Source organism: Leptodactylus fuscus, chromosome 3, assembly GCF_031893055.1.
Source record: "Leptodactylus fuscus isolate aLepFus1 chromosome 3, aLepFus1.hap2, whole genome shotgun sequence".
In the NCBI taxonomy this organism is placed as follows: domain Eukaryota; kingdom Metazoa; phylum Chordata; class Amphibia; order Anura; family Leptodactylidae; genus Leptodactylus; species Leptodactylus fuscus.
In genome coordinates, this window is record NC_134267.1 from 109398179 (window position 1) to 109413264 (window position 15086).

Sequence of the window (15086 nt, forward strand, 5' to 3'; positions counted from 1 at the left end):
TCATGTCCCCTCCATCTCTGCCCCAGACTCATGTCCCTCCCATCTTTGCCCCCGATACATATCCCCCCATCTCTGCCCCCCAGATTCATGTCCCCCCATCTCTTCCCCCATATTCATGTCCCCCCCATCTCTTCCCCCATATTCATGTCCCCTCCATCTCTGCCCCAGATTCATGTCTCCTCCATCTCTGCCCCCAGATTCATGTCCCCCCATCTCTGCCCCCAGATTCATGCCCCCCCATCTCTGCCCCCAGATTCATGCCCCCCCATCTCTGCCCTCAGATTCATGTCCTCTCCATCTCTGCCACTAGATTCATGTCCCTCCATCTCTGCCCCCAGATTCATGTCCCTCCATCTCTGCCCCCAGATTCATGTCCCTCCATCTCTGCCCCAGATTCATGTCCCCACATCTCTGCCCCCAGATTCATGTCCCCTCCATCTCTGCCCCCAGATTCATGTCCCCTCCATCTCTTCCCCCAGATTCATGTCCCTCCATCTCTGCGCCCAGATTCATGTCCTCTCCATCTCTGCCCCCAGTGTCATGCCGTCCTCTCCATCTCTGCCCCCAGTGTCATGCCGTCCTCTCCATCTCTGCCCCCAGTGTCATGCCGTCCCCTCCATCTCTGCCCCCAGTGTCATGCCGTCCCCTCCTTCATCTGCCCCCAGTTTCAAGTTCCACCTCTACGTGTACACACATTAAACTTACCTTCTCCGACTACTCCGAGTCCTCGCTCCCCCGCCGCACTCTCTCTCTCGTGCGTGCGCTAACAGTTGTAGACGCAATGTGACATCATCACATCACATCAAGTCTACACAGCAGCGAGTAGCAGCGTGAGTTTTGCACCTCTGCGGCCCACACAAAAGTCTCAAACTTTGTCTTTAAACTTTAGAGACAAAGTTTGAGACTTTTGTGCGGGCCGCAGATATGCCTGTAAAGGGCCGCATGCGGCCCGCGGGCCGCATGTTTGACATGCCTGCTGTACATGTAACCACACAAAAGTGGTCAGAGGACAGTGTCAAAAATCATTAAATAGGCAGTATAAAATCAAGCATATTGCAGCTGAATACACTGGTACTCCAACTAACATGTCAGAATATGCAACTTGTTTCTTAGCATGGAGGAGCTGTAGCAGCAGAAAAAGAAAGGTAAGAGCCCAGTGTGCAAAAGGGCACACAGAATAGGGCTAATCAGGCCCTATTCACATTTACGTTCGGGTTTCCATCCGGGGAGTCCGCTTGAGGATCCCCCTGAACCAAACCTATCCTCATAAAAAAAGCAGTTACCTAAGGAAACCCGCAGAGTCCATAGACTATAATGGGGTCCATGTGGTTTCCCCACGAAACATGCAGAAAGAAGTCCTGCAAGCAGCACTTTCCTCTGTGTGTTTCGTGTGGAAATATCATGGACCCCATTATAGTCCATGGTGTCTGTGGGCTTCCTTGGGTAACTGCTTTTTAATGAGGATAGGTTTCCATTTGGGGGTCCCCAAGTGGACTCCTTGAACGCAGATATGAATAGGGCCTTAGATGAATCTAGATTTCTGTTGCATGCTGCTAATGGATCAGAATTTGGTACAATCGGCATGAATGGATTAACACTTCCCACCAGTCTGGTGGCGGTGCAGTAATGGTGCTTAGTGTAATATTGTCTTAATATTGTCATCCCTGTTTCGCTGATGTGTGTATGATGTAGTAAATCACTGCGATCCTGAAGGGAAAGTGAAGGTACTACATCATTCTCTAATAAAAAGACCAATCCGGGTGTGTGTATATGTACATAGGCGTGTGTGTGTGTGTATATATGTATATATAAAATATATATGTATATGTAAGCCTGAATACTGAAATGATTTGCCACTGACTCAGCTTCTCTAAACCCCCCCCCCCCCCAGTTATCAGCTGCTTTCACTGTGAGAAGATATGGATGGCCAGACATTCATTTCATTGCATTGGTAGCTGCTGTGTCCATTGTGCTTATTACAATGTTCTGCTGGTTCAGGGGATATTTTTGGAGGAGCTGAAGTACATCGTAAAATGTTGGCATGGTCTAAACCCATGGATTACTATGTTTTTTGTGAAACCTTTCACGAAGAAATCTGAATAAACAGAATTTGCTATTCTTTGATCTCATTGACAGTTTATTTCTTCAGTTTTATAGACTCTGTTCACATTAGCATTAAAGGGGTTATTTTTGTTTTACTCCTCAGGAGGCTTTAAATAATAAACAATGCACACTTATCCATTCATCCAGCTATCCAACAGAGATAACCAATTTCATGCATGCAAATTACATAGGGGTTTACATAAGAATATAATTTTCTATTCTCCTATAAAAATTGTAATTCTAATGAATAATTGTAATCTCTATACCGAACTATTGTGATAACTAGGGACGGTTTCAGATTGGTATAACATGAGCACTTTATTGCTCATATATTATGGAGCAACCTCTAAAGTCCTGCAGTTCATCATTACTGGTGTCAGAGAGTCATAATTCTAGATCTGTATACCTACTGGAAGTCCTGGTGTATCATCTGTATTGTGGGTGCAAAAAAAACAGCTGCTATTATACCCATCTGAAAGCTGCCAAAAACTGTGATTTTATATGGTAACATTCAGTGGGTGAAAATGTGTTATTTGACTGATGGAACTTTTCTACTTGTCAGAAGTGTTTAAAATAATATTGGTTATCACTAGAGATATTCGTTATAACAGATATCGCTAGAGAGGCAGTAGGCATATTCTACATATGGACAAGATAGAAACAGTGTAAAATGTAAACTTTATTAATGACTTTGTGTAAGGCTTAGTTCACACGGAGGGGCGTACGGGCAGATTTTGGCCATATTCTGATGCGGGAAGCCACATCAGAATATGGCCAAAATCCGCCTGCTGTGACTTCCGACAGTCGTGGCAGTCCGATTTGGCATAGGCCCAATTGAATGGGCCTAGTCCGAAGTGTGCTTCCGCGAGGCGGACACCGCGGCTAAATCAGCCGCGGATTCCGCCTGAAGAAATGGCAGCTCGCTTCTTTTTTCCGCTAGCAGAAAAAAGAACGCTAGAGGTCTCCATAGACCACCATTGTAAGGGGGCGGATTATGACGTGGATTCTGCGCCATTATCCGCCCCCTCAGTGCTCGTGTGAATGGGCCCTAAGTGTTTGGTGCAGCTTTTTTTGCTCTTCGATTTGAATGATAGTTAACGTGAGGGTCAAAGAGCCAATAAACTTCATGATCATGTTTAGAGGGGTATTACATAAGACTACTCTTGTGATTAGGCTCAGAGGGGTATTACATTATCTCTCTATGTGACAGTCAGAACCCAAAAGTACAGTATGCTCTATAATAGGAGAGGGGATAACATGGAAAGAAGTCCATTCTCCCCTCCATGGGGTTACATACAGGTTGTGCACAGACAATGATGATTTATCATAGTCTCTGAAGCTCTGCTCTTCCACTTTAGAGCCCCATATCTCAAAAATGATCTTGGATTCATTTTAAAGGGATCCAATCATTGGAATCCCATTTTTTTCTCCCTAACATGTAGGAATAGCCTTAAGAAGGCTATTCTTCGCCTTCCTTTAGATGTCTTCTCCGTGCCGCTGTTTGGTAGAAATCCTGGCATCCTTCTGTATGCAAATGAGTTCTGGGTTTCAAACCTCCAGGTATGCGCAGTCAGCTCCTCCATGGGGCCTCGGGCAGAGCTGACTGTGCATGCCCGCAGCCATTTTCTTGTGGCCGCTTACACACTAAGCTGGTGTGAGTAATCCCTAATAAACAGCTTTCAGTTCCAATATTTTGGTCTAATGATGCAAGATGCTTTAGTGCATTAAAAGAGGCATAGGCACAATTTATTAGCAAACACTATTTGACCACTGCCATACATAGGTTCTTAAAAAAACAAAAACAAATCTAGAAACTAAAAAACAAAACAAAAAAAACTTCAGTAGATGATGCGTTTTTTTAATGGCTAACTCATAATGAGGACAGATTATAACGTTTCGAAGCTCCCGGCTTCTTCTTCAGATATAACTGAAAACAATTTCTGACGGCTGCATATTTATGTACAACAGGACACATAGGGATAGAATTTTAGGAGGGAAGGGGGAAGAGTGTTAAATAGGGTCATGCACTTGTACTCATAAATCTGTCTGTTCTTCTTGGATTTAAAATTCCCTCTTAAAATCTAAATTTTCATGTCATTGGTGATATTCTGATCTTCGTTGCAGAAATGTTTTGACACAGGAAGGTCCATTCTTTGTTCTCTAATTGTATAGCAATGTGTGTTCATTCTTATTCTGAGCTTCTGACCAGTCTCTCAACATACAGATTTTCAGTGGAACATTTGGTGCATATTATTAAATACACTACATTAGGTGTGTTACAGGTGAATGTACCTGGGATTTTATATTTCCTGTTAGAGTTTGGTATCTCTATCCTGTCAGTGGTCAGTATGTGAGGGCAGGTTTTGCATCTTTTCTGTCCGCGTGGAAATGTTCCTGTGTTAGTTGGAGGTGACAGTGAGCTGCTAATCACCATATTTCTGAGGTTTGGTGGCTGTCTATAGCACAGGAGAGGGGGGTCTTGAAATATGGATTTTAGACGGTTGTCTTTTTGCAGTAGTGGATGTAATTTGCGTGTGGTTCCTCTGTGTCTCCAGGTGTGGGTTATATGTGACGACCAGGGGCACCCGATTGTTTTCCTCTTTGGTATTGTATTTTAATAAATCCAATCTTGGTATTCTGATGGCCCTGGTGATTTGGTTATCAATTGTTCTTGGATGGTAACCCTGCCTCAAGAATGTGTTTATGAGGCCTCCAAGGTGTGTCTCTATCTGCAGGGTCTGAGCATATGTGATGGTATCTGATGGCCTGGCTGTAGACAATTGAGTTCTTTATGTGTTTTGGATGAAAGCTATCCCATCTTAGGTAGGTTGGGCGGTCAATTGGTTTCTGATACAGTGATGTCACAATTTTGTTATCCTGCATGTTGATGACTGCGTCCAGGAAGGAGTGATTGAGCATCAGCTTGAGGATGGGATGGAACTGGTTGAATTGTTCATGGAAGGTTTTCAGCTGTTGTTCAGACCCAGTCCAAAGGATTAGGATATCGTCAATGAAGCGATAGTAGGCCAGAGGCCTGGTGGTGCAGGTGGATAGGAAGTCACTCTCAAGCTTGGCCATGAAGAGATTAGCGTACTGTGGCGCCATTTTACTCCCCATTGCGGTGCCAGTCTGCTCTAGATAGATGCAGTCACCAAAAGAAAAGTAATGATGCACTGATGTTAGACGGCAGTCTTTTGTTTGTATCCAGTATGGTTGATTTGACCATGTGTCTGAAACCGTCTATGTAATTATCCAGATCAAAATTTCATCCAGTTGGAGGTGTTCAATCAGATGTCTCCTTTTTTTGCTAAGATTGGACCCTCTGAAGGAGTAGGCTGGGTCTCTTCTGTGTCATCTGTGTCATGAAAATATTCCCTCAGGCGTAGTCTCCTGAAAAAATCCTCCATGTCGCTGCACAGTTCTATTTTATCCATGGTTTTAGAAGGACAAAATGAAAGTCCCCTGGAGAGTACCCCAAATTCTGCTTTGGTGGGTTCATAAGTAGAGAGATTGATCACCCAGTTCTGTGTTTCCAAATCCGTCTGTGAGTGGTTCCGAAAGTTAGGTATTAAAAAAAAAGTAAATGGCACCTTTTTATTGGTTTTATATGATGCCTTCCTTTGGCAAATATAGATGGCCAAAAGTAGGGACTGATCCATCCCAGCCTGAGGAAAGGACTGTAACCTAGGCAACCAGCAGTAAACACTGAGGAGAGAGATTTAGCTGTATGTGGCAAATAGAACAAGATAGAGCACCTTATAGGGTAAAACACTTCAGTTAGCTTACGATGCAGGTCAGAATATGATCCTTGAGATGGAAACACTTCTTTAACGAATAGATATGTTGGAGTGAAATGCACCAAAATTATTATAGGAGTAAACCTCTTGATAATTTTGGTGCATTTCAGGTAATCTATGCGGCTAAATATATGTTAGCTTGGGGCTGCAATAGGTTTCAGACATTGTGTGTCTCAGTAAATTTGTTGGGGTGTGAAGCCCTTCTTTGTCCAATTGATATTTTTGACATCTTACGAGAATCAGCCCTCAACTGGTAAAAATTCATTGGCAAATATCCTCTATGCAGCCCTGAGGGAGAAAATTACTGCCTGCAGCCACCACTAGGGAAGCTCAGTGCATACAGATTAAATAATACAGCTACCGTTGAGCGCAGAGGAAGTGTAATCGAATTGCAGCATAAGCAATTCCCCAATAATGGAAATGCTGATTAGGCATAAAATAGGTGCACTCACAAAGACCAGACCAATAAACCAGCACCAGAGTGAAACATACACACTAGATCAGAACCAGGAGAGCAAAGGAGTATCTAAATCAATAGCAGAATAATAACCTTGTCTAAGTCAATGTTGAATTCAGGAGTTCACAGATATAGCAAAGTCAGTAAGAAAAAAAAGAAAACAAGTCAACCAGGAAATTATCAGATAACTTCAATAACTTCAGAGAACAACAAACCTAAATACAATTAATAGCAGGCACCTTTTTTCTTTTCTTTTCTTTTCTTTTTGGTAGAGTTGGAAGGGACCTCAAGGGCCATCGGGTCCAACCCCCTGCGAGTGCAGGTTTTCCTAAATCATCCCAGCTATATGTTTATCCAGATTCCGCTTGAAGATTTCCATTGATGGAGCGCCCACCACCTCCCGTGGCAGCCTATTCCACTCTCTCACTACCCTCACTGTCAGAAAGTTTTTCCTAATGTCTAATCTGTATCTCTTTCCCTTTAGTTTCATCCCATTGCTTCTTGTACTTCCTTGTGCTAATGAGAATAGGGTAGATCCCTCTGCACTATGACTACCTTTCAGATATTTGTAGACTGCTATTAAATCTCCCCTCAGCCTTCTCTTCTGCAAACTAAACAATCCCAATTCTTTTAGCCGCTCCTCATAGGACATGGTTTGCAGACCTTCCACCATTTTGGTTGCTCTTCTCTGGACTTGCTCCAATATATCGATGTCTTTCTTGAATTGAGGCGCCCAGAACTGTACACAGTATTCCAGGTGTGGTCTGACCAGGGAAGAGTACAGCGGAATAATGACCTCTCTTGATCTAGATTCAATGCTTGTCTTAATACATCCCAGAATTTTATTAGCCTTTTTTGCAGCAGCACCGCACTGTTGGCTCATGTTGAATTTGTGATCTACTATTATGCCCAAGTCCTTTTCCCCTATGCTATCACTTAGTTCTATTCCTCCCATACTATATATGTTTTTTACATTTCTGTTACCCAGATGTAGAACTTTGCATTTGTCCCTGTTAAATAAGACTCTGAATAAGCTCAGAGTTTAAATACCCTGCCTCAGCTCAGGATTGGAAAAATGAGCACTCTGGTTGGCTCAGAGCTCTGACTGCAGACCCAGTGATAGTTCCACTTGTAGGTATACCAACCTCAAAGCAACAGTGCATATTACATTGGAAGCAATAGGAAAAAAGCCTCCCATTGATTTCAATGGGTAGCACGCATATGCCGACACCCATGCAAATGCTTGAATATCTATATCTTTTAGAAGTTACTTTGGAATGAAGTTATTAGATTTTTAGTGGTGTGATAGAGTAATGTGAAAATGAAATGATCCATGGCTTGGATGTTAGTGAAGGCTATAGTTATATCGAACAGTTTTATCTAAACTTAAACTAAACAACATTTTTCCCAATGTACAGTAGGTCCCTCAGACATTAGGTTTCTTGAATGTAAATTGTTAGTAATGTTTTTATCTGTTATCTCTTGGACTAACTATATCAATCTTTTTGCAGGTTGTGGAGTTAGTCTCTAGTGCCATTGGTGACTTGGTGCAAGGAATATACTATGAAAATTCATATTTGCCAGAGGCAAGTATCATATTGTATAAGCAATATATGTTTTTAGGTTAACTAGATTTAATATCAAGTGAGGATTTTGTGTATTTTCACTATATTGACATATGAATGCTTACAAACAATAAGCCAAGTTCTACCTATGGGTTTAATATGCTTCTATTTCATCCTCTCCTCCATGAAGTTCCGAACTGTCATTATATTACCTTCTTACCCTTCCTGAATTAATAGTCTGTCTGTGCATGGTGAATTTTGATATGACGCTTTCTTGCTACAAAAGATATTGTTTCTTTTCAAATCAGTCTCCAATTTTGTGATCCCTCCTCTCCATGTAACATTGCACTTCTTGGCACGTGCTCAAGTTAGTAAGATTAGAGTCTGCTGCAGGAATTTGATTTAGTCTCTGGTTTTGATTTCTGGAAAGATGATACCTTGTAAGAGTGAGATGGGCTTAAATTTCATTCTTTTCTAGGCATATCATGTGTTGCATTTTCTACAATGGGCAACAGTTCAACAAGAATTTTTTGCACAAAGTAATGAGACCCTTAACATAAAGTCTGCTTATTATTAAACGTGGAATATACTGTAGGCTCTTGGTAACCGTGTATTGTTCTTTTAATTTGCATTAATATAACTGGAAACGCAACTCTTTTCCAGCCTACAAACAATGACTTGAATACATTTCTGTATAAATTTGACCTAAGGAGAGATGGGATGTGCAAGTCTTAAGCATCATGGAACAAAAGACTCACAGAAGAATATGTTTTAATTCATATTTCAAATATACAGCACAGACCAAAAGTTTGCACACACCTATTAATTCAAAGAGTTTTCTGTATTTTCATGTCTATGGAAATTGTAAATTCACACTGAAGGCATCAAAACTATGAATGAACACGTGGAATTAAAATACTTAACAAAAAAGTGTCAAATAACTGAAAATATATCTTATATTCTAGGTTCTTCAAAGTAGCCACCTTTTGCTTCGATTACTGCTTTGCACACTCTTGGCATTCTCTTGATGAGCTTCAAGAGGTAGTCACCGGAAATGGTTTTCCCTTCACAGGTGTGCCCTGTCAGGTTTAATAAGTGGGATTTCTTACCTTATAAATGGGGTTGGGACCTTCCGTTGTGTTGTGCAGAAGTCAGGTGGATACACAGCTGATAGTCCTACTGAATAGACTGTTAGAATTTGTATTATGGCAAGAAAAAAGTCAGCTAAGTAAAGAAAAACGAGTGGCCATCATTACTTTAAGAAATGAAGGTCAGTCAATCCGAAAAATTGGGAAAATTTTGAAAGCGTCCCCAAGTGCAGTTGCAAAAACCATCAAGTGCTACAAAGAAACTGGCTCACATGAGGACCTCCCCAGGAAAGGAAGACCAAGAGTCACCTCTGCTGCGGAGGATAAGTTCATCCGAGTCACCAGCCTCAGAAATCGCAGGTTAACAGCAGCTCAGATTAGAGACCAGGTCAATGCCACACAGAGTTCTAGCAGCAGACACATCTCTACAACAACTGTTAAGAGGAGACTTTGTGCAGCAGACCTTCATGGTAAAATAGCTGCTAGAAAACCACTAAGGATTGGGGCCACACAGTGGCTCAGTGGTTAGCACTGCAGCCTTGCAGCGCTGGAGTCCTGGTGTTCAAATCCCACCAAGGGCAAAAAAACATCTGCAAGGAGTTTGTATGTTCTCCCCGTGTTTGCGTGGATTTCCATCCCATATTCCAAAGACATATTGATAGGGGAAAATGTACATTGTGGGCTCTATGTGGGGCTCACAATCTACATAAAAAAAAAAAAAAAAAAAAAAAAAAAAAAAGAAAACCACTAAGGACAGGCAACAAATAGAAGAGACTTGTTTGGGCTAATGAACACAAGGAGTAGACAGTAGACTAGTGGAAATGTGTGCTTTGGTCTGATGAGTCCAAATTTGAGATCTTTGGTTCCAACCACTGTGTCTTTGTGTGACGCAGAAAAGGTGAACAGATGGACTCTACATGCCTGGTTCCCACCGTGAAGCATGGAGGAGGAGGTGTGATGGTGTGGGGGTGCTTTGCTGGTGACACTGTTGGGGATTTATTCAAAATTGAAGGCATACTGAACCAGCATGGATAACAAAGCATCTTGCAGCGGCATGCTATTCCATCCGGTTTGCGTTTAGTTGGACCATCATTTATTTTTCAACAGGACAATGACCCCAAACACACCTCCAGGCTGTGTAAGGGCCATTTGACCAAGAAGGAGAGTGATGGGGTGCTATGACCTGGCCTCCACAGTCACCAGACCTGAACCTAATTGAGATGGTTTGGGGTGAGCTGGACCGCAGAGTGAAGGCAAAAGGGCCAACAAGTGCTAAGCATCTCTGGGATCTCCTTCAAGACTGTTGGAAGACCATTTCAGGTGACTACCTCTTGAAGCTCATCAAGAGAATGGCAAGAGTGTGCAAAGCAGTAATCAAAGCAAAAGGTGGCTACTTTGAAGAACCTAGAACATAAGACATGTTTTCAGTTGTTTCACACTTTTTTTGTTCAGTATATAATTCCACATGTGTTAATTCATAGTTTTGATGCCTTCAGTGTGAATCTACAATTTCCATAGTCATGAAAATACAGAAAACTCTTTGAATGAGAAGGTGTGTCCAAACTTTTGGTCTGTACTGTATGTTGGTAAAACCTATATCTTCAACTCCCTTTAGTGGCAATGACATGTATGCCTTACAAATCGGAATGGAAGAGTATTTGAAAATTTCCTTGTCTTACACTTTGTGCCAACACTTGGGACCAGAGGTCGCACTATATTTTTTCAGAAAATAAATACCTTTTTTTTTTTCTTTTCTTTTCTTTTTTTTTACCACAGAGGAGTCTGTAGTAATGAAAATAAATATATAGATTTAATAATACTAAGAGGTCGCAATTTAAGCATGGAAACCATTACTATAACTATCTTCCATGTATAAATAGCACATTTGGTGGTTTGTTTTACTGTGTTCACTGTGTATATTCTATGAATCAGCATAATGACAGCAATACCAAATTTTTATATTTTTATTTATGTTTTTTTACTTCTATCAAATTCCAAAACATTGAAAAATTTTAGCCTCAATCGTTCTCTTCCTATGACAGGCTTGGGCAGAGGTTCCTTGGGTACACCAGATAAAATGGGGTCCACCCTTCAATAACCCCAATGAAATAGACCATTATATTATTTGAGTGTCTTCTGCTGGGCCATTATTGTGTTCGTGCCTGGGTTCATCAAAGGATCCTCTGGTAGTTTAGTACTGCGCCTGGGATCCTTCACAAGGCTCCCCGCTGCCATAGACACCTTTTAGCTCCTGTGATCTTGCTGCATGGTAGCCATGTCAGCTTCTAAATGTAAGGGGAGGTGTGTGGTATGGAGGGGACCTCAGATGTACTAAATGCCTGCGATCAGAGAAGACTGAGTCTCCACTCTGTAAAACACAGAGAGACCTGACAGTTATGACACTCACTCTGCTGTATTACAGACCCTGCTGGTCAGGTGTTTAAATGGGATTCTGCACCCCAGAACAGGACAATACTACGCACTAAAATGTTCCCTGAAATAGTGCAAGAGCACTGCTTCTATTTTGCATAAATGGTAGAAGACCTACAGTACTATATCAGGCCAATACCCTGTGTACAGTACTTGGTAGTGCTTTGAAGGGGTACTCCAATGAATGGGAGCAGTGCTGCAGTACAATTCTGGGCCTTTTCCCAATGTTGTGCACTGTGTTCTTGCAGTGCATATTCTAGAGCTTAAAACTGTTCAAATGGCTGATCGGGGGAATACCATATTCTGATTCCCACTGGTTGCCTCTTTGGGAATGCCGATCAGTGGGGATTAATGACCTATTCAAAGGATAGCTTATTGAAAAGATCAAAAAAAGTTTTGGGTCCCTGACACATTAACATATTTTTTCTTATGTTAATCTTTTGAGAAAAGCACAAAGAAAGCTATATAAATTAAAGAGGACCTTTCACCATTTTGCCCACAGGCAGTTCTGTATACTGCCGGAAAGCTGACAGTGCGCTGAGTTCAGCACACTGTCGGCTTTCCCGATCTGGGCCCGGTGTGAAGAGCTTACGGTCCGGTACCGTAGCTCTTCTATGGTCAGAAGGGCGTTTCTGACAGTTAGCCAGAGATGTCCTTCTGCCCAGCAGCGCCTATCACGCTGTGCTGTGAGAGCAGGGAGGAACGCCCCCCTCCCTCCCTGATAATGCTCGTCTATGGATGAGTACTGTGAGCAGAGGGAGGGGGCGTTCCTCCCGGCTCTCACAGCACAGCGCGATAGGCGCTGCTGGGCAGAAGGACGTCTCTGGCTAACTGTCAGAAACGCCCTTCTGACCATAGAAGAGCTACGGTACCGGACCGTAAGCTCTTCACACCGGGCCCAGATCGGGAAAGCCGACAGTGCGCTGAACTCAGCGCACTGTCAGCTTTCCGGCACTATATAGAACTGCCTGTGGGCAAAATGGTGAAAGGTCCTCTTTAAGTGTTGCCATATTGTGCTGTTCCAGCGATGCATGCATGTCTCCTCATAAATCAGTTGATGCCTCTGCTAGACTGTGCAGCTATATCCCAATCCTGACAGTAACATCTCTGGAAATGTCACAGGACATCAGAAGCAAGTCCCTACTTTTTATAACGCCCAAAATATCACTGTATGGAGTGAACTTTACCCACCCTCATTTTCCCTAATTTACACTGTAGAAGCCCCTATACCATACACAGTGATAACCAGGTTGCAACTCGCAATAGAGAAGCAAGGGTCAGAAATACAGGATTTCACAGAAAGGAGACAATACTTTTATTTAGTTAATAAAGTACATTACAACATTCATTAATGACACAAATACTGCCAGAAAAAAAATATTTTAATTTTTGTTATACTTTAAACATTATCTGGTGCGCTCTATGCTTTTAAATGTAATTTTTGAGGTTTGTATGAAAATAGAAGTTGGTATTGCTTAATAATTTTACATAGGATTCATCCTGACAACCATATTCTTATAACTATGATTATTTCAGAAAAATGCCTACACCGATGACATTGGAATAACCAACTGGTTGGAGCACATTTTCCTTTCTCATGGTGCACTGCTGGCTAAAAGTTGTCAAGCTGCAATGGAACTAGCAAAGCATGATCCAGAGGTCCAGTCTAAGGCTTTCCAATATGGGAAACATATGTCTTTAAGCTATAAGGTACAGTAATTGTCTTGTTATCATTATTAGTTTTAACATTTAGAGGTATATTATTTCACATTCAATGGTAAATTTGTGTATGGCATTTGGTTAATATACACACACACATACTGTATCACAGTGATGGGTACATTGGGTGTCCTTTCCCATTCTTTATTTACAGTGCTTGAAAACTCCATATGCAAAAAACTTCTCCAAACACCTACTGGTAGCTCAATTATTAGCAAGCAGATAAGGTTGAAATCCAATATCCCATGCTCAAAATAACAAGCAAGAATTATCTTAAGTTAATACAAGATAAAAGCATCCATAGACTTTGTTTAAAAAAAGCATCTGTCTGTAAACCCTTTAGAACCAGAATTATTACTCGTTGAAGCGGAAGTTGCATATTGCATCTTTCTTTTCAGTGTGTAGGACAGCCAACATTGTGTAGGTAGAGCAGAATAATGGTTCATTCTCCTGTCTCTGTGGCTTCAGATGACCTCAGGGGAGCAAGAACTATGTACTTTAATATAAGTCGTCCCCCCCCATCACATTATTAATCCGCGACCATACTTTACATTTAAATGGGATTTCCATTTACCTGTTTTAGCAGATTTGCCTGCTGTTTCTTCTAGCTTCCTGTATTCTTCCACAAGCTGGTCAGTGGCTTTGACTGTGATAAACAGGGCGCTATGAAGAATCACAATAGATATTCGCTTTGCCTTTACCATGAAAGATTATTTATTATTGTTATTAGAATCTAATATAATACAGATCAAATAATATGCACAGTAAATTTATAATACATTACACAACGTGGAGAGAAAAACAAACTTAAGCATGGTACACGAGAGAATGTACTCTGTGTTAACTTTGTGTTTACATGGAGAGAAAACAGACATAGAACCTTATCAGCAAATTGCAATTAGCTGAACTCATTGTCCAGTAGCAAATGAATGCCGCCCCCCCAGAGAGCAGTGACACATCCCTCCAATCTGTTATCAAAGGATAGGATGGGGACCAAGGAAATGCTGTGTAAACAATAGAAGGAATAATCTAATATAACAGGCAAACAAAGCAGCATTGCTAAAGCAATGTATTTAGGAAAACTCTTGAATTTACATAAGCTAGTAGTATAGATAGGATCCTTGAGATGGGAATACCTATTTCAGCCCTTAGATGCTGCAGTCAATCCCTTGTTAACGGGAAACAAATCATACACATATTTGGTATTGTCATGTTTATAATGACCCATAAAATTAAATTAAAATGTTACTTATTCTAATGATAAACACCATAAACCTTAAAATCCAGATGTCAGAATAAAAAAATTTCTGTTCTTATCACCTCTCAGAAACGGAAAGTAATAAAAGCTGATTAAAAAGTCACATGCACACCTACATAGTAGCAATGAAAGCTAAAAAATATTGTGCAAAATGAGGCCATCATGGAGCCACATCCATGGAAAAAGAAAAATATTGGAACATGACTAGACACAAACAGATTAAAATTATTTTATGGAAAAAAAGGTTTTATTGTACAAAAGTTAAAGTATATTAACTTTAATAATAATTTAGGAGTAATATTAACTTTAAGTAAGCAATACTGTAGAATACTTCTGCCTCTCTCCCTACCGATGCACTGATGTTTCATATTTTGATCTTTTTCACATCATTTATCAGCTAAAACTGATTGTGATACACAATGTCATTCCACAGAACTAGGAAGTGCTGTCTATTCAGCCCTACCATTTGTTACATTGGAGCACTGTTTAGTAGGCGCACTCTGTAATGTTATGATGGTTTCATACGTAGTATTTTATGGAAAAATACTGTTTTTTGCAACAAAAACATGTAGGCCAGATTTTATCCATAAGATAATAGAGAATTCTGAAATTATAAATGGTACTAGAAACAGTGTATTTTTTTGGAGGGGGGAAGGGGGCATTGTTGTC

The 15086-nt window shown here is 41.1% G+C and overlaps 1 protein-coding gene across 1 annotated transcript in view; it reads left to right on the forward strand.

Moving 5' to 3' along the window:
• The window catches only part of PDSS2 (decaprenyl diphosphate synthase subunit 2), a 132356-nt gene that overhangs the window by 96309 nt on the left and 20961 nt on the right, over nt 1-15086 (forward strand). The window contains exons 5-6 of the mRNA XM_075268161.1: nt 7869-7943; nt 12977-13150. Of these exons, the coding sequence (XP_075124262.1) occupies nt 7869-7943; nt 12977-13150 (249 nt within the window). The remainder of the gene's footprint in view (nt 1-7868; nt 7944-12976; nt 13151-15086) is intronic.